At 34.7% G+C, this 27,059-nt stretch overlaps 1 protein-coding gene across 3 annotated transcripts in view; it reads right to left on the reverse strand.

Annotated features, from left to right (window-relative positions):
• Positions 1–3,639: 3,639 nt before the first annotated feature.
• The window catches only part of PXDN (peroxidasin), an 80,692-nt gene continuing 57,272 nt past the window's right edge, over positions 3,640–27,059 (reverse strand). For 2 of the 3 annotated variants that reach the window (XM_048078576.2, XM_048078575.2), the window contains 8 exons: positions 26,678–26,835; positions 22,537–24,040; positions 21,546–21,680; positions 18,638–18,846; positions 11,288–11,408; positions 8,600–8,732; positions 7,268–7,381; positions 3,640–6,602 (listed from right to left, as the gene is read on the reverse strand). In XM_048078576.2, the coding sequence (XP_047934533.1) occupies positions 6,480–6,602; positions 7,268–7,381; positions 8,600–8,732; positions 11,288–11,408; positions 18,638–18,846; positions 21,546–21,680; positions 22,537–24,040; positions 26,678–26,835 (2,497 nt within the window). In that variant the 3' untranslated portion in view covers positions 3,640–6,479. Of the gene's footprint in view, positions 6,603–7,267; positions 7,382–8,450; positions 8,512–8,599; positions 8,733–11,287; positions 11,409–18,637; positions 18,847–21,545; positions 21,681–22,536; positions 24,041–26,677; positions 26,836–27,059 lie in introns of all 3 variants that reach the window. The other variant, XR_010830587.1, reaches the window with a different exon arrangement.

A 27,059-nucleotide genomic window follows, 5' to 3' on the forward strand; every position in this document is an offset into this window, starting at 1 on the left:
CATCTAAAGTTCAAATGGAAAATATTGCTGCTCGAGAGGTGAGATTTGTGGTAACAATAGCATTCCACCAGAGAAAAAAAAGAAAGGAACATAAGACAACAGTTTTAAAATCCACATCAGCATTTGCCTGCACCAGAAACAATCTGTCGTGGTCTGACCTCAAGGCAGCTATTGTTTGTTATTGCTTGAATTGATTGTTGATATAAAAGAAAATCCAAATAATCCCATGGCAATCTTTAAATACCCTCACTAGAAGAGAATAGCCTGGCAACAAATAAGGCTATATGCAATATAGCAATATATGACCATGTCGAGCCAGGTCAGCTGAAAGAAAACATTTATTCCATTCCTACAATGTCTCCAATCTGTTTCACTGCATACAAGAAGGCCCTTCCTACAATGCATAATGAAAATAAAATATAAAGTAAAATAAAATAAAATAAAAACTACAACTGAAAAAAAAGCTTAGCATTTTCTGTTAACAGCATTTGATGCTTTAGATAAAAGCATAATTTCCAAAATAACTGAATTTTGTCCAGAGGGAGTGAAAATCCTTGATTAAAATAGCTTGAGTATTCCTTCAGTAAATGGAAAGTAACTGGAATTGTTCTCCATATTATGAAAGCTGTCACATTTGCCTCCTATTTGTAGCAAGATGATTGCTTTCTACAGTAAAAGTGATTTAGGAAAGAGCAAGTGCTGTGCTCAGTATCTTTTCTCAAGAGTTCCTGGGAACTTTGAAATCCAAATCATGGAAATTCATAATGGACCATGCTGAATCTAGTGCCCAAGTACAGGAAAAGGACAGGAACCCCAGTATACCCCTTTGTCTAATGTTTCTGACTGGCTGGCTCTGAATCCTTCTCCCGAGCAATCCATTCAGGCCTGTAACCAAGTCCTAATTCACCAGCTAAGACCTGCCATTCTGAGGGGCTGGGCTGGTGATTTACCAGAATAAACTTTTTGGCCTTGCTGTCTTGAGTTCTTCTTTAAGTCCCTTAGTTGTAAAACTATGGGGTAGAAAAAAGAAATGGTGATCTTCAATGAAAGAGAGGCAATGCTTTGTGGTGGGGGACTGAAAGCCATCCCTATTACCACTCCGATATTTGGTCAAATAAATGGCCAAATTGATTCCCATTGCTTGGGGACTCTATTGCAATCTAGCATAAGTGCTACTTTGATATATTTAATATGTTCCTATATTCTTAATGAACTGTCTGATTCTGCCTGAAAAAATTAAGAGTACTAGCTGATGTATTTTATTTTATTTTTCTCCCCACCAGAACAAAGCAATAGTTCCTTTTCCTTTCTTGGGACTATTTCTATTTTTTTTTATTATTATTATTATTTTTGTCCCTCAGGGTACTTTTTTCATGCTAATCTCTATAAAAAGAGACAAGAAGTGCTTACTGGGCTTATCCTAGGAATGGCTGTGAGCCATTCTGGCTGCTTAACCAACAGCAGACAACATCTCATAAAGATATTAGTAGGTAATGCGATTTATTTTGGCAACACGGCAACATTTTTAAAGCATGTGACTTGTGGGATTGTAAAGTTGTATTACTGAGGGAGGCATCAAACAGATACAAACATCTTTACTGAATGCAACAATTAGGTTTATTCCTTTATCGCAGGAGTTTCTGTTCTGTTCCATCTCTGAGTGTAAACAGAGATATTCAATTCATAGTTTTTCTGCTAAACACAGCTGTTGAGATTCTCTTGTAACTTATATCTGAACTGTACTCAGCTCTGTCTGTTACGGGGCTGGAATGCTAAAGCAGAGTGAAAGGACCATTTATAACACTGAGGTGGATAGCAAATATGTTGGGCAGAAAACAGAAGGAAAACTACGTTGGAGGTGGAAAGGTTTCCTTGCTATGTCACAGCAGGCAAAGAGTGAAAACAGGAAAGAAAAGCAACCATAGCATGGAACTAGGCAGCCAGGATAATTGTAAGATAAAAGCTTAATATTGCTAGGTTGTCTGCTTTAAAATATGGTATTAGCAGACAACAGTGCTGCCTTTTCATCACTCAGTACAATCTCCTCTTTAGGTACATCATAATGCAAAGCTGATTGCAGCAATATTAGTATCTAGTAATCTAAAATCTAGTAACATGTTTACTAATTTACTGTTTCTCGTTAGTTTTATTATGTATAACATTGTTGCTTTCCACTGGGAACCTAACACAAACTCACAATCTTTCAGTGTTAGAGGTATGGTCATATTGTTATTTGTTGTTCACGTACTCCATCTAACAAGCTTTTTGTCACATACCAGGTCTCATTTTTCTTGTACATAATAAAAATCAGTGTAGTGAATTCAAAAATATACTAAGCTGAACCCCACATTGTAGATGAGAGAGACCATGAGAAAGTAGTAGTCTTTCTTTCTGATGGTAATTTTCTAATTGTACTATACTGTATATGCACAATGCTTAATCTATTTCCAGAAAAGTACAATACAATAATGCGTAAGTTTTGATAAAACTACTCAAATATACCAGCTTTTGATACCTCATTTTAATTTCCAACACAAAGCCAAGGAACAGCCCCTGAATGTCTAAAACTCTCACTGTGAAGATTACTGATTTGGCAAATGCTACAGGGGGATCAAAAAGAAAACACAAGGAAAAAAATTTTTGATCATATAACAACTTGCAGTATGGCAGCAGAACATTTTTGTTTTACAAAACAAAGTTACTGAGTATGGGAGGTCATTCCCTGTAATGAAAACTTTAATCATACTGCAACCAAATGATTCTTAGGTGAATTCAACCAAAGGGAATAAAGTGAATTTACTCAGAGTATTCAAATCTCTGAATCTTTCTCAAAATATATCAGTAGCAGATCAAGAGTTTTATTCTAATGACTAAAAAGAATAATCTCTTGTACAGGAGACTAATTTCAGAGCTGCACCAAGCACATGTGTTTCAATGACTGTCTTTACCCTCTCAGCATCCTAATCTTGCTCTGTCATTGCTTTCCTTGGATTATCACCAGGAAGGTGACAGTCCTATTTGCTTTGTTTCAGAGCAAAACATAAAAAGGCACAGAATGGAGCAGATACAAGGTGGGACTTCTTCATACATTGTCTACAGTCTCAGAAGTCTAGAAGTAGTCAACTACAGACAAGGGATTCCATGAACCTGTATTCCTGTACTTGTGGAATGATGTCAATAAAGAACAAATGTGGAATCAAATGCATGGCAAGGCAATTCAGGACTGGATCTATCTGAAGAGCCAAGGAAAGTAAAGAAACTGTGTAAGACCAGGCTGTATGCAAGTATTATGTCATTTCCATCAAGAGATATTTCACCTCTCGGCCAAATTTTTTGGGAAAAATGTCCAACACTAAGAACATTTTCAAATAAACTTATACTAAGAAATAAGAGTGCATTTAAATATTCTTTTGTGACCCTACATGCATTTTTTCCCATCACCTAGATTAGAACAGTGAATAGATATGTCATAATGTTAAAGAATCTATCTACATAATTCATTAGCTCATTCTTTAGTTCTCAGAAATGGAGTCATGACTACCCTGCATAAGAGAAGTGGTATAGTTCTTTGAATAAAATCTTCATACTGGAATCTTCAGCAATTAATCTAAACAATATATCTATCAAGAAGAAATCGTGTTTACTTGGAAATGTGGCCCATTTTATTTTAACTGAAAAGCATTCATTATACAGTGCAAACAGTTCTTTGGTAAATTTACTGATTAAAATAAAAACAACAAAGACTTTGCTTTAGGTAACATTAAAAAAAGAAAATAAATATGTAAAATTTGCAACATATTACAGCAATATTCTCACAGTGGATACTGAGGAAATGGTCATCTAGCCATTGGCCACTGTTTCAGAAATGTTAAAATTAATGCTGATTCTGCGACATGACAATAAAACAAGCACAATCCATGACTGATTACACTTTAAACTGTGCATAAAGACTTGTTTTTCCTGAATGGTTTATAATCAGATGGACAGCGGAAAATAACTCAAAATTACACTTATTTAAGCATATCCAGACTCCTAAGCCCATTTTATATACCATATGAATAAACAGTGAACATCGAAGAAAACCTCCCTCTTTATTCTGGAGGCTGAAGAAAATGAACAATCAGATATATGTTACTATTTTATAATGTATAAATGGAAACTCTTTTCTCCAATAAGTGGAAATTTTGAGAAAGTTTATTTAATATAAAATTGGAATAAAAGAATGTAAGTAGTAACCAGCTGGATGTATTACTGATTTATATATCTGTTTAGACAGTTAAATTATATTTGGTTCAGCTCCGCAATCCTTCCTCTTTGAGGAATTCCTGCTATAGGTCAATGGGAGTTCCATCTGAGTTGGACTTACAGGACGAGACATGTGGTTTGGACTCTCAGCAAAAGTCAACAAAATACCAGAGTATCAAAGAAATACAGGAATGACAGCCTCTAGAAACCATATGATACTCAAACATGCTCGCCACATACGATTTCTTATAGTATTAAAATAGAAAATTACATAAGTCAAAACACTGTATATAAAATCAATTAAAATATTCTAAAAAATATAAATTGCAGTTCCGTGTACCTTCTACCACACATCTTTAACACACCACTCACATGTACATATTGCTCTTACTATAGTATGAAATGATTTTCTGTAGCAAGCTTTAAAGATACACCAAAGTTTGAATGTGTGTCATGGTATCTGATTATCAAACTTGAAATTATTAATGTTAGTAATCAGAGAAATTATGTGCCAAAATATAATAGTGGAACTTATTTTGTTGTGCAAGGTTAGTTATTAGACAGGTATTTGATTTACCATGCAATAATTAAGTATTCAGTTTGTTTGCATAATCTGAAGCGTTTAAGATGAGAATGTTAAATTTTGTGCGGAGTTCTTTGATTCCAGATCTCTGCTCCCTCAATTTGAACAACAAATTCAGAAATCAGTGAAAAACTAAAGAAGAGCTTGGTTCATGTTAATCCTAACTTGGGAATTAAGGACAGAGCCATAAATTCTAAAATATTAAGTAATTAGGGAGAGAATCAATTCTGAATAAACAAAAAACAAACAAACAAACAAAAAAAACTGTAAAATGAGGTATGATAGTTGTCCTTCACTGAATATAATATATAATTCCTGGTCAAAAATATGCAGTTTGTATTCTAAAAAGTATACAACTTTGAAATGCTAGTGTAGACATATACTCTATTATGTTAAACATTTATTAAATGGGAACTAAAGTCCATTGGCAGACCATTTTTAACATGAATGATAAAAATACGAGGTAAAAATATATATGCATTAGATGAAATTGAACAACAACAAAAAAAAATCAAATACCTTGTCAGAAAAAGTAGTCAATCCACAATTAATCATGATGTTTGATTTAGATTATTTTTTTTTCTTTTTTTTTTTTTTTCCAACAAACAGTGCCACAATATAATCAGGAACATATGTCTATTGACAATATGCACAGTAAGTCAGTAGGTATCTTTGTATATAAAATGGCATGTGACGTGGTTTCACATTCTCAAAACAGAGCCATACATATATGTGAGCTGATCTGAGATTAAGAGAAGCATGCTTAAAAACTGGACTGGATGGTCATGTTACAATGATTTAAAATAGATGAAACAAAAATAAGTTGCCAAGCAATTACATATGTTTCGACAAAAAAGATTATGTTCATGTTAAGATCAAATGCTACTCTGCCATGTGTGTTTTCCTAAAATGAGGAACACTGTCAATTATACCTGCAATATACATTCAATTGCTTTTTCTATCTTCCAATTACATTTACTCATGTTTCTCTAGTAATTCCAGCCTTTCTAGTTTGAAAATATTGAATAATTTTGCTCAGTGAATAAACAAGAGGATGTTGAAAGGTGCACTGTTTTTCTTTACTTTCTTGGTGGTCCATACGTAGAAGCGATAGTGTGATTCAACAGCATTTCCATGCGTATGTGGTTTGCAGAAACTGGTCCTCTATTGCATTCGTTTGGGCACAGTGAGTGACCTTTTGTTTTCCTGTCATTTACTAAGTAATAATAAAGAGCTAAATTTCAAGTCAGACTGAAACTGAAAATGGAACTTTCAACATTACTAATCACAGATGGGGAAAAAAGTGTTCATTTTAGCCTAAGTCTGAAGCCCAGCCATTTTGGATACCTAAAACTACCTGACAGTGTTCTTTTAAAGTAGCACCAGTTTTTAGTTTGTCTAACCTGAGAAGCTTAACACACAATTAACTTTGACCTGTTTGCTAGTTTCCCTTTCATTATTTTTTGCATTGTGATTACCTTCATGGGCAGAAAATACAATGATACATTACGTTATACTGTTACAGCACCATTAGAATGTTGTAATCTTGATTTCTTGCTGTTTTAAGCCTGTAGTTACCTGTTTTTGCCATCAGCAGGCATTGATACGATCTGAAGAGTATGCACCCTAAAATCTAAAAAAAAAAGAAGACTTATGGCTTCTTTTTATTAATATTTTCTTTTAAGCAGACTGGACAACAATCTCCTTTAATCTTCACAGGAGCTTCGCAGTCAGCTGGCGGGCATGACTCCACAAAACAGGTAATCTGACCAACCTGTGTCAGGAAAACAAGGAACAAAAACAGACCAATATTTAGATACATTTTCCAAACAAGAAATATCTTTTTCCCATTATTGAACCATGTGTTTTCATTCATCCTCTCTAAGATTCTGGTTATTAAAAAAACATTCACATAGTTTATTTCAGTATCAATTGATATTGAGAAGGCTCTTTGTATTATACCTTCTTATTATGCCTTATAATACATTCTGTATTATACCTGAACAGTATGTCATCTTATTTAACATTCAGGCATGAAACTGGGATGCCAAGTACCCCCATATTTCTTTGACTACATTTTCTAAAATGCTACCATAATAAAAGAAAATGAAAATTTAGCAATAAGCTAGATACGCTTTTATTGATTTTCAAGGATTTTAATAGACTTTTTCAAGAAGTCCAATTAATTTTGTAGCTAATTTTGCCAGTACCATCCATAAAAATGGAAATATAATAAAGGGAAACAAGAGGTGGATTAAAAAACATTGTCATGGGCAGGGATATGTGAACAGAATCTCTTTTTGCACCAAATAACTGAAGATCCTTAAAAGATAATTAGAAACTATTACCCAGTAATTACCAAACACAAAACTGAAAATACTGATTTAGAAACAGAATCAAATATGATTTCTATCTCAAAATGGATTTCCACATACTTACTTTGCATTCACACACGGTACAAGGGTCCCTTTTCCAGGTTTCATTGCTGGAATATGATTTACCCTTTTCATCAGTGCAATCGGTTTTACTGAGGCGTGATTCAAGTTTTTTTATCTATACGTATTAAAAAAAATGGAATAAAAGCAAAGTTTTTATTTGTGCAACTTATTCTGTCTTCTCTCTTATGCTATGCCATCCATGATACGTTTTTCTTCTATCTAGTTTGCATAATGCTAAAAACCTGGAAATGTGTAATGAATATGTAAACAGCCTTTCAAAGGAAAACTAACAAAGGATACATCTTTCCTACCATTGGAATATACATCTTGAACATACAAAGACAAGCAAACTACATCTGACATATATATATACTAAGGCAAATATAAACTTTCCAAAAAGTCTGAATGAAAAGGAGGTTAAAAAAAAACATAATTAAAAAAGTTTGACTGTTTTTTTTTTTTTTTCTTAATGATGAAAAATAGGGGTTATAGCTTGCTGGTTGTGTGCCGCTTGGGAACAGTAAAGGAACCATCTTTAAAAATCCCTTGGTCTTTTTGACATCCAAAAAGGACAGAAAAACAGACTGAAATGTAGTAAGACTTAACTTGGCCTACCAAAGCATTTCCACTATCAAAGCGCTCATTGATGATGAGTGTAACAATGATTAAATAATGCCATCAAAGATGGAAGCAATCTGCTATGTAAATAAATACACAATGTATATTTATAAATAACATTGAAAAGCTGGAACTTAATTTTCTAGGCAAAATCTTTGGCCTATTTTGGATTTATTTGTCCTATACAGTATACATTTTTGAAACCAAGTTCTGCTTTATTTTGATATTGAGTCATTATGTCTGAGTTATTCTGAATAAGGAGGCTATGCTGCATCGTAAAAGTAAGTGATCTATATTTTAACTATGTTCATGGCAATCTGGCATATGATTTCTTATGGACTCCACATTTTAATCATAGTTTTACTTAGATTCTATGCATTTCAGATAAGAAAAAAAGATTTTTTTCAACTACACAGGCAAATTTTTAGAGCAAGACTAATCTCATGTTTAGAATACAATGGTTACAGAAAGCTTCAGGTTCAAAAGTCAAAAAGTTCTATAGAATAGATCAAAGAATATTTTGATATGATTTCAGAAGAATATAGAAATAAAGAATAATAACACACCATGTTCTGTGTTGTGTTTTGTTTGAGATACTATGTGGTGGTTTTTGGCTGCAGTGGATGTCTAAATATTAAAAACATAAGACAAGTGATGTTAGGAGAACATTATAAATTAAATCTAGAATTAGAAAATATTCAGTATAGCACCTTACCTGGTTTCTGAGGCTTGAAATAGTTTTTTGCATTTCCAAAACAAATTCTTTGAAGTCATTCACTATGGGCATGTTTGCATTTTCATCAGATGCTGAGGTGGCATTACGAAAATATTTACTCTGTTTCATAGAACTGCAAGAAATTGATGCCATGTCAGGATATTCACCTAGCTCATTTTTATTTGTCTAGATATTTTAGAACACTTAGCACAAATCTAAATCAGAGGAACCAACAAGTGTAGGCAGTTGGCCACACTGAACACCAGTAAGCCAAAACAGTACACCAGACCCACTAGTGCTGAAGACAGCCTCAGGTCAGGTGAGTTATGGATTACTGTTGAGGTCACTAGTGACAGTGAATTTCTTCTGCTGAGAAGAATAATGTATATATACAATGCATGGGGAAACACAAAGTTGTCATCTGTGACACTGTAGAGCATCACCTTAAAATCATTGGGAAAATAGCCCTGGAATCTCTTGAGCCTTAAATAGGAAAGCAGACTAAACTGAAAGAGCTTTAAAAAGTGTTACTTCAAAACATGAAATTCATCTTTCATATTAAGATCCATAGTTTTCTCCTCTACTTACTCATTAGCAAACAATGTATTTAAAGAAATAAAAATAAAAATAAAAAAGAAGTTGGTTTTCATAAACAAATGAGAAAAAGTGCTTTTAAATATAGACACATTCCTGTGTCCAATTTAATTAATGTTTGAAATGAATGCTGTTTATCATAGACAAAGTCTAGAGTACTCTGACTATAGCACTTTCTAGCACTTTCCTGGTAAGTGTCATACAACACTAACTTGTGTTACTTGATTCACTCTGTTGATGGGAAAAATGTATACAGTTATGAAAGTAACTGTCTGTAATATATAATATATTATTTGGCAAGACTTAAAAAACAAATGTATTCAAAACCAGGAAAACACTAATTACACTTATTACATTAAGATCTCTGAGTCCATACAAGCATTCCTATTCTGTTAGCATGTCTTCCCCAGAGCTAAGGGATACCCAAAGAATGAACAGGCAAAGTACTCTTTTTTTATATTAGGACTCATGATTTATCTTCCCGTATAAATTAAAACTGCACTTATTGGCAGGTGTTCAAGCTACTTAGTTTCCCATAGTTTTTCATCTAAATTAAAGAAAAAGAACTCAAAACAACATAACATGCCAAAATTCGAGTAAACCAGCTGCTATTTTGTAACTAAATGTTTAATCTTCTCTACCTGCTTATGTTATTGAAAATGAGGAAAAAAGAAAAAAAGATCTCACCAGAAATGTAATTTAAATACAATGAGCATAAGAATTGACAAGAATGTTAAAAAAATGTTGTTGCTCTAGCTTTATATATGGTTTAAATAAATTATTGTAAATTTACAATTTTGTAGTCCTAATCAGTATTTTGACTGTTGATCTTTAAGCTTCATTTTTGAAAAAGTTAACAGCATGTTAACAAAAACAAGCTGTTTCTCAGATACGTTTATATTTTCTTGCTTACATTTTTATGCAATTTAACCCTTCTGCAGCTTTATAATTATGAGACTAATTTCTTTTAAAAATGAATTACTTTAATTTGTAAATTCAATGGCTTCTAACTGTTCACTTGCATAACCACATGAAACATCCTCATTCAAGGATTCCTTCCAATGACCCTTTCTTTTCTTTTTCTATTGTTTCTAAGTAAGCTTAGACTTAGCTACTGCCTTTTCTTGTTTAAGATTAGAAACCTTTTACCCTTAACATCTAAAGGCTCTGTTTCTTCAGGACAGCTTCCTACCAATTAGGAGAAATATAATGCTGGTGTATCTTCAGTACATTCACTTGAATATTTGAAATTGCTGAAATAAACATAACTTTCTAAATATCTGTCCAGATACTTTCCTTGCCTTGAGTGAGTAGACTCTGAATATGAACCAATGTTCTTCTCAGTCAAGCAGATAATTTTATTTGCTAAAAGAACATGTATATATGGAAACAATGAAGAATGTTCAGTTAAATAAGAGAGTGAAGGATCTCCATTTATATTCTTTATAAAGTGTCCAAGCAGAACTCATTTCATCACACTAATTCAAAGATAACTTTTGGTTCCTTGGAAACTGCAGGGACACTGTGTAGATTATTTGTGACACTGTGGTTTACTTCCTTGCTAGAGTATTTTGAGGACTATAGAGCTATAAACAGCATTGTCTCTCTGCAGCACCCCGCCCTCCACTCCTGCTTTGAGGTACTAGAAGCAATCTCCCCTATCATAATAAATTTTTATGTTAGTGTTATCAACACTTGGTTTCCTCTTACTTCTACAGGAGGACCTGGCAGCTCTGAGCAGAAAAGGAAGCAATTTAGTTTGGTTTCTGCAGGCACAGCAGGGCTGTGGGATTCCAAATCCCCCAAATTACACTTTACTACTGGCTGTTTTTCCTGTAAAGCACAGGAAGAAGAACTATACTGTGTCACACACAAAGAGACTTACACAATTTTGAGCTTGAAAAGAAACTGATTTACTGTTAGTGGCTATGCAGAAGTGTCAGAATGAAATACATCAATGATAAACTGAAGAAAGCAGAGACTGGAGAAAAAGCGGTATGCACTTACAAAGAAATCCTTCAGTTTCATTCCATTTTGAAAACAAATGCTTTCTCTTACTTTAAAGACAAAACAAAACAAAAGAAACCCTCTCACCTTACTGTTTTGGACATCTTCATTTTCTTCAAGGGCTTGTCCTCTTGAAAGCTGTAGTCAAGAGAACGTCTTCCCCGAAAGTGATATGAAAATGCATTAAACTGTCCTCTAGTTCTACAGTCTGAAATTAAGCAAGAAATTAAACATTACAAGCCATACTATCACCAGTTAATATATTTTCACAGTATCTTCTGAATTGGCAAAGGTATATCCCTATGGAATCAGCTTGAAGGCAACTGAATATCTCTGAGGGATGCAATACTTAAGTCAGCTGGAAGTAGAAAATTTTATGATCCACAGACCAGCTTTTTTGCTATGAAACAAAGCAATTTTTTATTTATTTTTCACAAATATATCACTGCTACTTTAACCATCCTTTTCATATCCAAAATTTCCACTCTCTTGGCTTTTAATTATTTTCTTCTTTTGGAATGAGATAGTTACATATGGAGGAAAACAATAATAGAAAAAAACGCCTGTTGCTTTCTCATCTATTCCAGGTTTGTTATATTTGGCATTTGAAAGAGAATATTTAATTAAACCCTGGAGAACATTTGCACTATGTACAAAGTTAAGAGATTCGAAGGTATCACCAGTCACTAAGAACTAAAACACTTTATTTGGTAGAGTAGAAGTCTCAAGCCTGAGAACAATTATAACAGAAATTTTCTCCTAAGATCCAAAGAGGATGACTTCACAGGATGAAGTATGTCTTTCCAGTTATTATTTAGCCTTCCAAAAACATTGAGTATTTGAAAGGATTCCCATTAAAAAAAATGGAACAGCACTTTGGAGAGGAGAGAATTAGAAAATAGAAGTTTTCTTATTTCTGTTTGCAGAAGCTTTAAAAACAAAAAGTCATCATGGGCCAGGGTGTTGCACAAACCAACAGCATGTTCAACTATTAGAAGCAAAGAGTCTGCTAACATAACAGAATGGAAAGCTGAATAACAGGATATATTATCCCAGTTAAGTCTGGTATTAGCAGAATGAGCAATGAAAGCAACTGAATAGGGGAAGAAGATATTTTCTCTGATGTTTCTCTTAACATGCAGCAGAACAAGTTTATTCAAAAAGGCAGTAAAATCTTCGCAAATATTCTTTTGGAATTTAGCGGTACCTACACCAAATACTTAAAAGTATTAACAAAAATCATTGCACAAGTTTCAAGTCAAGAAAGAGTCTCAAAACACTGTTGAACTGAGCAACATGAAAAACGAATGTAAAGTTCTTGTCCCATGTAAATTAAACAAATAATATATTGGTTGCTCTGTGCTTATATGAAAATATGTATCTTGGGCTATTTTTATTGTTTTTGACTTCTATTTAAGTAAGACTTATCATCTGTTACTTTAAAAAAAAAAAAAAAAAAAAAAAAACAGTTTGTTCATGGTTTGATATTAATGAAGACGGGGAAAAAGTAAGACCAACGAAAAAAGCCCTGATTAATTTTCAATTCGAAGGCAGTACCTGCAAATCATTCTTGAACAGTTTATCCACTCAGTTCTCCTTCCATTTTCCTTCCTTGCAGCTTGTTCCCTCCTTGATTAAATTTATTCCCTTCCTCCTATAATAAATGCAGCACTAAAGAACTACATGATATTGGCTGCCAACATATTGTTCATTCTTCTTGTGTGTTCTGCTGCTTCTCACATAAACGTCTTGCTGCTCACTCAGAAACTAAGCTCTTTCAGATGGGAACAGACTGCTGTGTCTGTAAGATACTTGCCATGAAGACATTTTTGATTACCCCTAGATACTTCTATATTTAGTGTGATGAGAAAAGGGTCACTCTGAAGGGTCACTGGAGAAAGAACTAGTTTTGGTCAGAAGAATTTTTTTCTTAAAGCAATCTGTTGCTTAAAATTTTCCTGAATGCCATAGAAATTTTAGCTTCTTTTGGAAGTCATTTCTGAAAAAAAAAAAAAAAAATCTCTTTTCTTTAATCGCTGCTAAGGTCTTCTCTAGATTTTTCTTTGGTACAAAAGCACAATGGCCTATTCTTTATTTCTAATCCTAAACTGGTGTTTACAATCAAAGCACCAAAATCCTGGGAAAGTTTTAGCGCCTTACACTGATAAATATGAGAAACATATGTTCAGGGGCAACTGAAGTTGTACCCAGACCTGACATTTCTGCACTTTTTAAGGACTTAAAAGTGTCAACTTGCCAAATGAACTAATCTAGTTATTGGTTTCAGTTTCAGAGGAATAAGGGAGAAAATTGTTATTGCTGAGAGTTGCAGGATAAAATGCTTTAGCTTTCAGAAAGACTTAAACAAGAAGTTTATGTGTGTATATATATATGTATTATATATGTATATTAACACCTTATCGGTACTGGCAACTGAGAAAAATCAGCCTAAAAATCAGCCTAAAGTTCTGCTTTTCTTTTCAGTCTACCTAAAATTTGCCCAAATTAGCTATAACCAGTCCAATTCATTTTCTTTACAAAAAATGAACAGGAAAATAAAGGAGAGCCTTAGGTTCTTAAAACAAAACAAAACAAAACAAAAAAACAAGGCAAGGCAAATACAATCTTCTCAGAAGAAAAATTAAACAGGACTATTTAGAAAGTTATGCAGATTAAAACCACATATCTTTGGACTACAAAGAACAGTCAGAAAAGGTGGATTCAGACAGACAGATAATACATGGACTAAATAGAAATTTGTGAAGTAAGGGACCCCAAGAACTGACCTGCACATAAGACTGTGATGGTATGAGTGTCTGAGAAAGATAGTTCACAAATAAAGAGACTCAGTCTGCCTTGTTTTGTTACAAATCACTGAGACACCTACATTAAGATGCTTTCCTACAAATGCTTCTTTTACAGTCAATGGACATAGACAAAGGCAAAGTAAAAGGAGATTGCAGCCTGAATTGTCCTGTAGAAACACCTCTTTCTCTACTGCCTGCAGCAGACTTCAAGAGACTGGGGTCTTATCTCTGGGGTTCAGGAATGTTTAAATGGAATAAATGTCAGCCTGCTGCTTCCCCTTGCTTTTCACTAGCTACAGAAACTACTGGCATGAAAATCCTGCTAGCAAAGATGCAGTACTGTCAGAGAACAGAACTGTAGAACTGTATGTTACTCAACATAGGCAGAAAAAATAATTTTATTGATTTGGATGAAATATTAATATATATATATACATTGATTCTCTTAATAAAATGTGTTATGCAGATATAATGGACTATAATAAACAAAATTCAGTTCAAAGAAAAAATAAGGTTTTTAAATGGTCTTAAAAGGTCTTTAAATCTCAGACCATGGAACTTCGTTTTAGTAGTCTGATATACTTAGAAGTTTTCTGAGGCTAATAGACACTGTCTTTAAATGTACATTTAAATGTAAGATCTGTGTGAAAAGAAAATATGCCCAGGCATGAATTGCATTTTGATATTTTGAAGATCTCTTGGTAAACAATTTTCAATGTTGCAGAAGAACTTGCAGTCTCACCCCGAGACTGCTGTTAACATTTTGAAATTTGTAAAGTCTTCCACAACATTTAGTGCCTAGCCCAGTGTTACTTGGTATTTTCATTGAAGACAAAAGGGCATAATAAGAACATAATAAGATATAATACTAGAAGTAAAAGTCAGACAAGCTGTAGCTTGGAATAAAGCACAATAGTTAAAACAAATAGTTGATGCCTTTCTGAAAGCCATGCTTAATTAAAGAGATTAATGTGGTCAATACAAACATAAACTATGACATAATTCGTGGTCTGGTCTTAAAATGCAAGAATCCATAAATTTAGGTCTATCCCACTGGAAGACCACATGTAAATGGACTCAGAGGAAGTATGTGTCTGAACCGGTGGGATTTAAATATGTTTAATCCTAATTTCTATAACAGTGTTTTCCAGAATTAATCCAAAAAGAAGATTATCTGATTCAGAAGATATGTTGGTTGCTAACTGACAAACTGTTAAGGAAAATTGTCTTCATAAACCAGTTTATGCTTAGGGGGATAAATTGTGCCTTGAATGAATCATTTCCTACTGGGTTATTATTTGACATAAAACAAAAGATTAAAGATATTTTTCATTTTGATTTATAAAAGCTGTGCAAAACTTTTAAAGACTCACAATGGAAAACATTTCCACTTTACATATTTGGAGTAAAACCATGTTTCCATTTGAGCTACTATCTGTTTGCACGTAATCTCCAGCCTTCTTTTTTTATTCTCACATAATTCATCTCAGAAACATTTGTCATGTTCAGAATAATATGCTCATCTTTGAGTGAAGAGATTAAAAAGTGGAAATAAAAAGTCAGTAACAGTAATCACAGAAACTATACCGAGTACTTTTTTAAAAAGTCCTTTTTGCGCTAAGCCTGAAATAAAGCACCAAAAGTGCTTCTTTGGAAAATCTGAAGTTTGGATGCTCTTTGCTGAAACAAAGAGCTGCAATAATTCTTCAGTAACTTCTGTCTCCAACAATATAGATCTATTTCCAACAATATAAAGAAAGATAGAAAGTGAAGGAAACCAGAAGAAGGTCTTGTGTACTTCAGTGGAATTCATGGTTTTTTTTCCACACCATAAACTAGTAATTCTGTTGTATGATTTGTTAACTGAAATGTAAAGGTAATCTGGTATTGTTATTATAAAAAGGAATAATGTTCTGCTTTATAAGAAACAAACACTGGCTTTACTCAAGAAATCTAAGAAGTAGCTTTTTGTAACTAAGAAGTTCTTCTATTCTTCATGTGGAAAAGTATTTTGACTTTAACAAAACAGGAAGGATAACAAAAACAGATGTGTTTTTTAACCAAACTAAAACAGCTGAACATATGGGTCGCTTATTAAACATACATAAAGTGCAATGATATAGTATTCTGTATTCTACTTTTTAACTCAGTAAACTCTAGAAGAATTTTAATTATAAAATGAGTAGTATTTTAAATGTGGAAAATGAATATGGTTTATATATTTTTTTCTTCTAAATAAACAAACAATAGTAATAAATTCAAAGAAACAGTACTGGACAATCATCAGTTTAAAAGCTAAACTATGCAACATCTTTGAGCAGTAAATCTCTCTTTTTGTTTGTTTGTTTGTTTTACACTTTTAATGACACTTGAGTTTATTGTCATGGTAAAGACATAATAGAACAATTCTTCATTAGTAACTGTGTCTGTACTAGGTTGAAGGGACATCCTCCATCAGTTTACAATTTACAGTTAAACTGTAAAATTCTTAAATTCTGAGATGTGTCACCAATGGATGCTCTGTTCCTCAGGATAATTACATTTTTTCCAAAGGAATTAAACAGACACTACTAAAAGAGTGTGACTGCTTTCTCAGAAGTACAATCCACTGGTTCTTCATCCATGCACATCTTTTCACTGAATTTCACTAGCTCATTCAGCAGCAGTAAATCCAAAACAATCACCAGAAGAAAAGATGAGTATCTCAGATCAGAATGTCTCAGATCCAGATACCTCTCATCAGTGTTTCCACGCACTACTGGTATTGAAAGTGAGGTTTTTACTAAGTAAATTTTAAGATACTAATAATCATCAACAGATAATACCATTATCCTCTTTAATAAGTTTGTTTTTTTTTTTTTTTACAGTTAGCAATTTGTTTGATGGTAATTTCTAGATGAGCAGAGTTCCATGGAAAAATTCCTGACAGGTGTTGCACACAGGTCATAACAATCCCATGCAGTGGTATAGGCTTGGGGAAGAGTGGCAGCTGGAATACTGCCTGACAGAAAAGGACCTGGGGGTGCTGTTCAACAGCTGGCTGAACAAGAGCCAGCAGTGTGCCCAGGGGACCAAGAAGGCCAAGAGCATTCTGGTCTGCATCAGAAATAGTGTGGTCAGAAGGACTAGAGATGTGACTGTCCCCTTCTATATGGCACTGGTGATACTGCACATTGAGTACTGTGTTCAGTTTTGGTTCACTCACTACAAGAAAGATATTGAATTGCTGGAATGCATTCAAAGAAGAGCAATGAAGCTGGTAAAGGGACTAAAAAACAAGACATGAGGAGCAGATCAGGGAACTGGGCTCAGGGAACTTAGTTTATTCCAGAAGAAAGCATCTTGTGTGGAGACCTCATAGCTCTCTACAACTACCTGAAAAGAGTTGGAAGCAGCAAAGTCGTCAGTCTTTTCTCAGGTGAGAAATGATATGAGGAAAACAGCCTCAAGTTGTACCAGGGGAGGTTTAGATTCGATATGAGGAAGAATTTCTTCATGTAAAGGGTGGTTAGATATCAGAACAGGCTGCCCATTAAGGTGGTGGAGTTGCTACCTCTGGAGGTACTTAAAAGATGTGGCATTTAGAGATGTGGTTTAGCAGTGAACTTGGTATTGTTAGGTTGATGGTTGGACTCAGTGATCTTAAGGGTCTTTTCCAACCTAAATAATTATATTCTATGAAATTCCTGAATCTACTTTTTCAGCCATGAAGATAACAATTAAGTTGCATCATGAGAAGATAATACTGTCAAGGAGAGCTCAACAGAGAGATGTCGTTGTCCTCTGAAGAATGTTGTTGTTGATGCTACTGCAAATCATTCCATAAATCTGTGTGATGCAGAAGATTCTCTTGGGAAGGGATCTTCTAACCGTGTGAAAGATGCAGTGACATCTGATGTGCCGATGCTTAAAGAGAGGTCATTCTGAAAATCTGTATGCAACATGGGTTAGAGGCCAATATTTTGGCTACCAAGCAGCATGGGATTCTTGATTTCTTTTGCTACATGACAACAGTGCTAAGTAAACTCTGTTTCTGGGGAAAACTCAGCCTATTGCTGAAGAAAATGTTTTCCCACTGTCCTAACTGTTGAAGAAGATGGCAATGAGCAGGAATGTTTGTCCACAAAAAGAGGAAAATGCGAAAGCAGTTATCTACAACATGCACTGCTCAAATCTATGATTACCATGTGTAATTTAATATATGAATGATCACTCATTAAACAAGGGTGGTGGTAGCTGTTTCGTATCTTATTTCATTATTAGCAAGCAAGGAACATTATTACACTTCTTTCCTTTAAGGCTTTGCAGTTACAGGAGATAAAAAGGTTATCTCAAAGAGATTGTTCAGCATGAAAGCTGATCAGCAACAAGAGAGAATCCATCCCTGGGTAGAATGTCAGATGAATAGATAACTCCTTAAAGAGGACACTTCAGTAAATAAGAATCTTCCTCACTCTTTTTTTTTTTTTCTCTTGGGAAGTTAAATAGTAATGTGCTCCAAATCTGAGTTTGTAACCATGCAATATATCTTAACAAAAAGTGAACATGAATCAAATATCTTCTTAAAATAAAATGAACAAACACCAAACAAAGCATACATTAATACACCAAAATCCACCTGTATACTGACCTTCACAGCAATCTTGCCACATCCTGAGATCCAGCTTAGGAATATCTTCACAGCTGCTATATCCATGTGGGAATTCAGCCACCTTAAAGACATCATGTTGTACCCGGGTTATGTTGTCACCATTGTCACACAAAACTCTGGCAAGAGATGTCTGCTTGATCTGAGTGAGCTGAGCAGGCGTGAACACACCTGGGTTCTCATACCATAACCTGTAATCTCACAGAAAAGACAGGTTTGCTAGTGAAAAAAAAAAATACAAAACATGCACAGATTTTGCAATACTGTATTCAGAATTAAATTAATTATTCTATAGATCCCGTTACCAGATATCTTTACATTAGAATAGAATAGAATAGAATAGAATAGAATAGAATAGAATAGAATAGAATAGAATAGAATAGAATAGAATAGAATAGAATAGAATAGAATAGAATAGTTCAGTTGGAAGGGACCTTCAACTATCATCTAGTCCACTGTCTGACTTCTTCAGGACTAACCAAAAGGTAAAACATATTAATGAGGGCATTGCCTCTTGAACACTGACAGGCCTGAGGCATCAGCCACCTCTCTAGGAAGCCTTTTCCAGTGTTTGACCACCCTCAGTGTAAGGAAATTTTTCCTAACGCTCTGTCTGACCCTCCTCTGGCACAGCTCTGTGCCATTCCCTCATGTCCTGTCATTGGTGACCAGGGAGCAGAGACCGGCACCTCCCTCTGTGCATCCCCTCCTCAGGGAGCTGCAGGGAGCAGTGAGGCCGCCTCTCAGCCTCCTCTTCTCCAGACTGGGCAACCCCAGGGTCCTCAGCCTCTCCTCACAGGACATGCCTTCCAGCCCTGTTATCAGTTTTGTTGACCTCATCTGGATGCTTTCAAGTATCTTAACATCTTTTTTATATTATGGAGCCCAGAAACACACACAATGTTTAAGGTGATGCCATACATAACTCTTTGGGTTTGCATCAGCCTGAGCCCATGCTCCTTGGTTCTTTGGCCATAATGAGCACATAGTGGAATGTATCTGAAGGTGTGATCCAGATGCCTAAAGGTAAGTGCATGGTGTCACTTCAATCCCACTTTGTGTTGGGCTGAAACTGTGAAAGGGCCCAATTTGTCAACAAAATCTTTGACATATTTTCTTGTTCCATTTTAATGTCTTGGATACCTTCAGACATCTAAAATGGGTAGATTTAGACATCATCTAGACTACCAGGTTCAAGGTTCTTTTAGGGTAGTTTTAGATTACCATACATTTCTTTTTCCAGACAACTTTCCTATGGGTAAATATATATATATATATAAAATATATATATAGAATTGCTGAGAAGATAAGAGAATGGCTAATCTACACATATTTTAAGATTAAGATAACTGAGATTGTTAAATTTACTACAGAAATTTATTGTATCATTTTCATAAGGTGTTGGATAGTAGCCAATGCAATTTCAAGCACTAGGATCAGATAAACAGATTAAGAAATCTCCATCTTGACATGAAATTAGGCCCACTTCAAACATTACTCCTTTTCCCTGCACAGGCACATTTGTTTTGCATGGTGCTGACAGCTTTGATCCTCTGCCCATTGTGAGGGTTTTTCAAAGTGAGAGATGCTTTCATTATGTCTAATAATATTTTACTATTTGCTGGCAGGTTGCTTCAAAATATTTGTATTCTTTGGACAGCAGAGTCCCATTTCCTAAATATTAAATGTTTTCCTATAGTTACTAAATATTGTTTCAGGAAGGGGAGAGAATTTTTTTGCTGGAAAAATGCACACAGACACACAAAAAAGCAAAATCATCCTGTTGTGACACAAATAGGTACTTGTCACCAGCAATCTGGAGCACATACTACATATATTTCTACTTTCACTCTCTCTGCCTCCAGGCACGAGATTTTTATGTTTCACAGCTTAATGTTTAAACAGATTTTATATAAGAAAGCTGTTTTTACAAAAAAAACATAAAGCATACAAAAAGACTTTTGCTATTGACTACAGAAATAAAAAAAGCCTTTATACTACGTTAAGTAGCAATTCTATAACTAAGATAAAGCAAATAATATTAGATAATGTAAATCACATCTAATTTCCTAATTCATCCTCTATTTCTTTTTCAACTAGGACAGAACTAATCAGTATTAGTCTTTCAACCATCATGCCATGTAAAAAACAGGATTGTAGGTCACAAATGATGTCAAAATGAGGAAAATGTTGACTTTCAAATTCCAAATGTGTATGCCGAACCTACCCAGAGGAGTTCTGGCTGCTGTAACAAAAGCAACGATTTTTATTTTTTTTTTATTCATTTGTTTTTGTTCCTGGTACTATAGAAACTCACAATGAGAAACTGTTCATAATTTGCATGTAAAGTAATTTAAGAACAATTATTCAATTGTGTACTTGGGGACAACCTGTCTGCTTTTAATGCACTTTAAGTGCACAGACTGCTTCTATTGAAATGTATGGTGTGGTCACCTACACAGAAAAGTACTTTTTCAACCTAAGCTTAGCAGCAGAGATGATGAAAGGGTCTCAAGCATCCCAATTTCTCTGCAAATAAAATAATTAAACACTAATAAAAGACAAGTAACACCCACTTTGCAGAAACTTAAGTGACTTGAATAACTGGTAACAGGAAAATCATGAATGAACTTCTAGCTTCCAGAACCATGCTTGATCAGCATATGTTGGCTATGGTGTTTTTTGGAGCTCAGTAAGACACATTCATCATAAAAAGTAATAGATTTAAAAAATGAATTAATCACAGATTGTAACAAAGTTTTAAACCTCATTTCTTCACCTTTCCAATGAAAATAAGAAATGTGGTTTGATCTTGAAACAAGACATTGCAACTACTATTAAGCGTCCTCTATTTAAAATTATTTTTGGTTTCCATGGTATTTCAATTTACCTGTCTCCATCCCGAATGCGCCTGAACTGGGTGCTTAACAGACACATCAAAGTTGGCCCCAGTCGGCTCCCTGGAACTAAGTCTTCTACCATTAAAGCAGGAAATAGGTCTATGTTCAGTGGGGAACCATACAACCTATAAAAAGAATAACATGAAGATTTAGTATCAAATATTATTCATTTACAAAAACAAAACAACAGTAAGTAATAAAACTAAGGGGAAAATATATGAATAACACACAATAAAAATGACAGTGGTAGTGCTACATATTTTGTGAAGAACCTATGGTGTACTGCAAGAAATCCAGAAATGTGCATTGCATGTACTTGAGTAATAGCATGGGGGACTGTAAGTCTACTCCACAATTTCATTTTTCCCAGTAGATTTCTTTTGATTCCTAATAACGTTCCTTTTCAATAGCTTCTCTTTCCTGCCCCTCTGAACACTTTTCCTTTTACGCTACCAAAGACTCATTCTCTTTTATTTTGTGTAGATAAGCAAGAGATGGAAGGTAGCTGAAGGCTTAGTTTCAGACACTGATCCTTCTAAAGAAGACCAGATTACTTGTGATGAAGGATGTACACATGAAAATACAGTGAAAATAGAGTGATTGATATTCCTGTCTTAGTTTAGTTCTTGTTTAGTATGGAATGGATGGAACTGAGCATGTAAATCTTTGCATGAGATCGGCATTAAATATGACCTCACCTTAAAATAACATTCATATTTAGCAGCAGTTATAAAAACAATTGTTTCAAATCAATACTTTCATGAATGCATGCAACTTCATATTGTTCACTGAGATCTAGAAGTGGAGTAATTAACTGCATGTGGGAATTTTCCACATCTATTTCCTGATATGGTTGGAAGTTTCTTAAAAAAATCTCTTTACCATTTTCTTAACAAATATTTTCTTCCAGATAAGACATTTAGCTACTAATTTCACATACACACTTAGATAATGGATTGTTTTTCTTCACCTCAGGCTCACCTGCTAAGTTTCTCCCTGATTTCAGGATTCTTAATTTCATTTTTCAGATCTTCAAAAGTCTGAGCTGAAGAAAGATTACAGTAAACTCTAAAATCATGGTAGGGAGGAATTCCATGATCTCTGCCTCTCTGAATATTCATAGCTGCCAGATCTAAAGCCACAGTACGTGCCATGGAGAAGAGTCTTTCTGTTAACTCTGTATTGAGTAATTGTGATGGGACACGCATCTTACCAGCAACACCAAACAATCCCCTTAGAAGTGGATCAATGCCTCCTTCATTTACAATCCGAAATGGAGAGAAGAATGCCTTATGAAGAGGTAGATGGCCTTGTGGAATAGGTTCAAAATTTTCATCCAGTCGATACAGAAAAGGATTAATGAGTGTGTGACCAAACCTAAAAGCGGCAGTTGCAAACTCATTAGTTATGCCAGAATTAACACTGGGATCATAACCTTTATATTCGCCAAGCATCTTCATGCCTACCTCTCCAAAGATCTTAGGTAGCCAGTGGCTAAATGTTATGTGTTGCATTTCTGCACCAACAATTTTGCGTGTTTCATGATATATTGTGTCACCATCCCAGTGTGGATTGAGTTTCAGTAGCTCTGTGGCAATTCTGTTGTGTTCTCTAAACCACAAGGTGTGGATACTGGTAAGACCCAGCTGTTCATTAGAACGCTGATCACCAGCTAAGAAGCAGGGAATTGGGCTCTCATTTTCATCCCTCATACATTCTGTTGGTGGGCCAGTAGCAAATGGAAGAAGGGGCTTGCCAGATCTTTGTACGATGCCCTGTCTCAGAAGACCCCTTTGACTTGCCAAGTCTCTGATTTCTAGTGCTTCATGGTCTGAACTGCCATACACGTTGGATGCATCAATATATGAAGTCAGCTGGTTGATCTGTTCTCGTGGGTACACAGAATTCATCAAGAGAGATGTCATGCCACTTCCACAAACTGGACTGGAGCGTACAAAAAACATGCAGCGTGCACCATTTCTAACTCTGGGATCATTTGGTGGAATCATAATAGAAAAGCATGGAGGATCATTTGTGCAAACTGAACTGCAATGCTGACCATCTGAAAACCTGGCCTCACTTAGGGCAGCAACGGTGAGGTCAAGGTCATGATCAAGAAACTGACCCCACTGCATGAGCATGTGAGTGTACTGGTCATCAGGAGTTACAGTTTCAGTTCCAATCAGAGTAGTTGAAACCAATCGAGGCATTGGGAGTGCATATCCATTAGAGAGCCTCCTGGGTTCGATTCCCCGAGGCAAATTAAATCCATTTTCATAGACTGATTTTAACAGACGTTCAAAGGCTGTCAGAGAAGCGCCCCACATGGGATGCTGCAGGTTGTTGCATGTTCCATCATGTGTCCTGTACTTCTGGTGAAAGCACATATCTGAGCAATTGTTCACTCGTCGATGGGCTGTACAGCCTGAGAGATTAGCTATCAAATTCAAGTACTGTGGGGATACAAGGTCATTATAGTGATAACCTGAAACCAGAAGAAAGAAGAAAGAAAATAAAAGATTTGTAGACTCATGGTCCCCAAAGATCATGCATTTCTTTGGAAAGTTACTTTATAATACTGTATTTTCCACATGATTAATACCCTTACTGTTCAGGAAAAAAAAAAAAGAAAAAAAAGAATAATCACATACATATATTAGAGCATTAGGTCATTTGAGCAACAACTACTATTAGGTCAGGAGGTGATTTTGTAAAATGACAATTCAAGCAGAACTTTTATAAAATATTCACAAAAAGAACTAACTTCTTATTTGGCCACCAAAGAAAGTAGGGATATTTTCAGAAGTAACAGCCTCATACTGAAAAGAACGGAAAAATTTCCCCATGTCAGTAAAAACATTCTGAAAACTCAGCAACATTTCTACAGATATCAAGACTTTCTCTTTTGAGACTTGCTAATTCAGTGAGTATATTGCTATTTTGTTTTGCTTTATCACAAAAAAAGTTGTAGAATTGCAAGAAATGAAAAAAGAAAGAACAAAAAACACATAAAAAAATCATGACCAATTTATCTAAACAGATGAGTGGTCTCCTAGACAAGTGGTATGGAGTAATCTGCACTCACGTTACTCAGCAGTTCACTGTAAAGAAAATTATTGTTTGCATAACACTTGACACAGATTTCCTCTGGGATCCATACCATTCACCTTTGGGACTATGACATATATATTGCTTCAAGTTCAAATATAAGTGGGAGGTGACATCTCATCTATAGGTTAGATTCAATGGCTCTTGCCAAAACAAGGCTGTCTCTAGCAACAGACCAGCTCAGCTGTACCTTGTCTAGCTGTCTTGAAAACTTCCAAAGACTGAGACTACTCAGCCTTTCTGCATAAGTAGCTCCAGTGCTACACTGGCCTCCTGGTGAGAAAGCGTTTCCTACCATCCAATCTGAACCTCCCAAGCAGCAATTTGTGGCCATTTCCCTTGTTATACTGTCTGGCACTGTGGAGGAAAATTTGGCTCCATCGTCTTTCCTTGCAATAGTCCAAGATTTTACATAAAAGTCTCTGAATAGGAAATTGTCAAATTTCTCAACTGTTCCCAATGCAAAAGTGCTAAATAACACCTTTCATTGGGCCCTGCATTTTGAAATAAAACCAAATAAGGACAAATATGAGTACCAAAATCTGAATATTAGGCTGTTTAAATGAAAACAGATTTATTTTATTATTCAAGTTTCTCTAAAAGCCAGATTTCTATAGATTTTGTAGGGCTGAGAAGTAAGCTTTGGTTGTGAACAGAATTCGCAGTATCACAGAAAGTTGGATGATTTTGTGTTCATTACCTTGTATTTGCATGCTTTAATGATAATTTTTAAGGTGATTTAAGCCTTAGGTGATTGATTTCCTCTATTACAAATACTAGTGAAAAGCAGTCAAGTTATTCTCACACATCAGATTTTACATATCTTTACTGTTACAATGCACTGTGTGAGTATTATATTTGATATGTTTGCACACCCATGTAATCAGAGAGGCAAATTCAATCACATGCTCTTATAAAACACAAACCTTTAAAGAATTTAGTGTAAGTTTTTGTGGTTAACTTTATCACAAATTATTTACTCAGTTCTAATAATGAGTAACAAGCTTCTTTTACTATCAAATGTTACAGTACTCCACAAAGCCTGCAGTCTTTGGTCTTATAAATACTTGACTAGTTCAGGGTCAGTCAGAGTTAAAGTTTTCGGAAGTTACAATAAATACTCAATTATAAACATCAAAAGAAATATAATAAGAAAAAAATATTTCCTCTAGATTTTCAGTGTCACTTTTGGCTATGTTTCAAGTCTCAAAAGCTCTCCTAAAACTCCATCATTATTTCCAAATGCTTCAGTCCTATGTTTCAAGCATTTCCACACACATATCTACACACACTAGTTGTATATGCTCCATCTGGACTTCATGAATTTGTACTTGGGAGTTCAATACCTAAAAGGCAGAAATACTAAATACCGCATTCTTCCACTGTTTTTAAAAACCAGCAAAAAAAATGTGTTTTTCAATACATGAGATCAGAGTTAAAGCAAACAATTAGCTTAATTTGATACAGTACTTAAAGAATGAGTAGCAAATAATTCTTTGAATACTACTGGGGCACTTGTGGAAACATTGTTTCACAAAGAACATAAATCCTTCTTATTGTCTTTTTTTTTCTGCATGATGATACCAAATTTTATTTAAAGAAATAGCAATAAAGTACTGATTCTTAATACATAACAGAGAAGGTTTGCAATGAAATAATGATCCTAATGAATTAACACACAGTTAACAAACAGGATGCATTAGACAAATCCATTATACCAAATATGATCAGGAGAAGAATCTGAACATGACTTTTTCCCTAACATGTCAACGTGATGAAAAGTAGAAGCACTCTACTAGGAGAGCTCAATCAAATCAAGCTTGACCATAATGTAGCAGTGTGCAAACCAAGGACTGAATAACATAAACATATTTCTCGTAAAGTTTTGTGAAATCATACTCCACTGATTTCAGTGTAAGGGTTCCACAATTGGGACCCAGATTCTGACAATCTCTTTTGAAGTATTAATGACTTAAGAAACTTCATCACTGAAAAATAAGGAAAGAATACTGACTTGTTCCATTCAGGTCAACCATTAGACCATCCTGTACGTGATCTTGAATAAGCTGTAATGTCCTTTCAAATATTTCCCCAGCTCTTGCTTGCTCAACAGTGTATGGATCCCTTGGGTATCGAAATAAGGCTAGCAAATCATTTGGAGAACGAGGACGACTAATAGATAATTTGGAAAAAAAAAACAACCAGTAAGTGCACACAGGAGTTGCAACATAACACTGCATACTGTAAAAGTTCAACATGATTAGAACATACCTTGGTCACTCATCTCAAAATGGAAGGCAAACAAAAATAAACATATATGTTTAATAAAAGAATATGGAAGTAAACATTTACTAGACTTTTATAACGCACTGTCTCCCTGGAAAAACTACTTTAGT

Source organism: Anser cygnoides, chromosome 3 (genome assembly GCF_040182565.1).
Source record: "Anser cygnoides isolate HZ-2024a breed goose chromosome 3, Taihu_goose_T2T_genome, whole genome shotgun sequence".
In the NCBI taxonomy this organism is placed as follows: domain Eukaryota; kingdom Metazoa; phylum Chordata; class Aves; order Anseriformes; family Anatidae; genus Anser; species Anser cygnoides.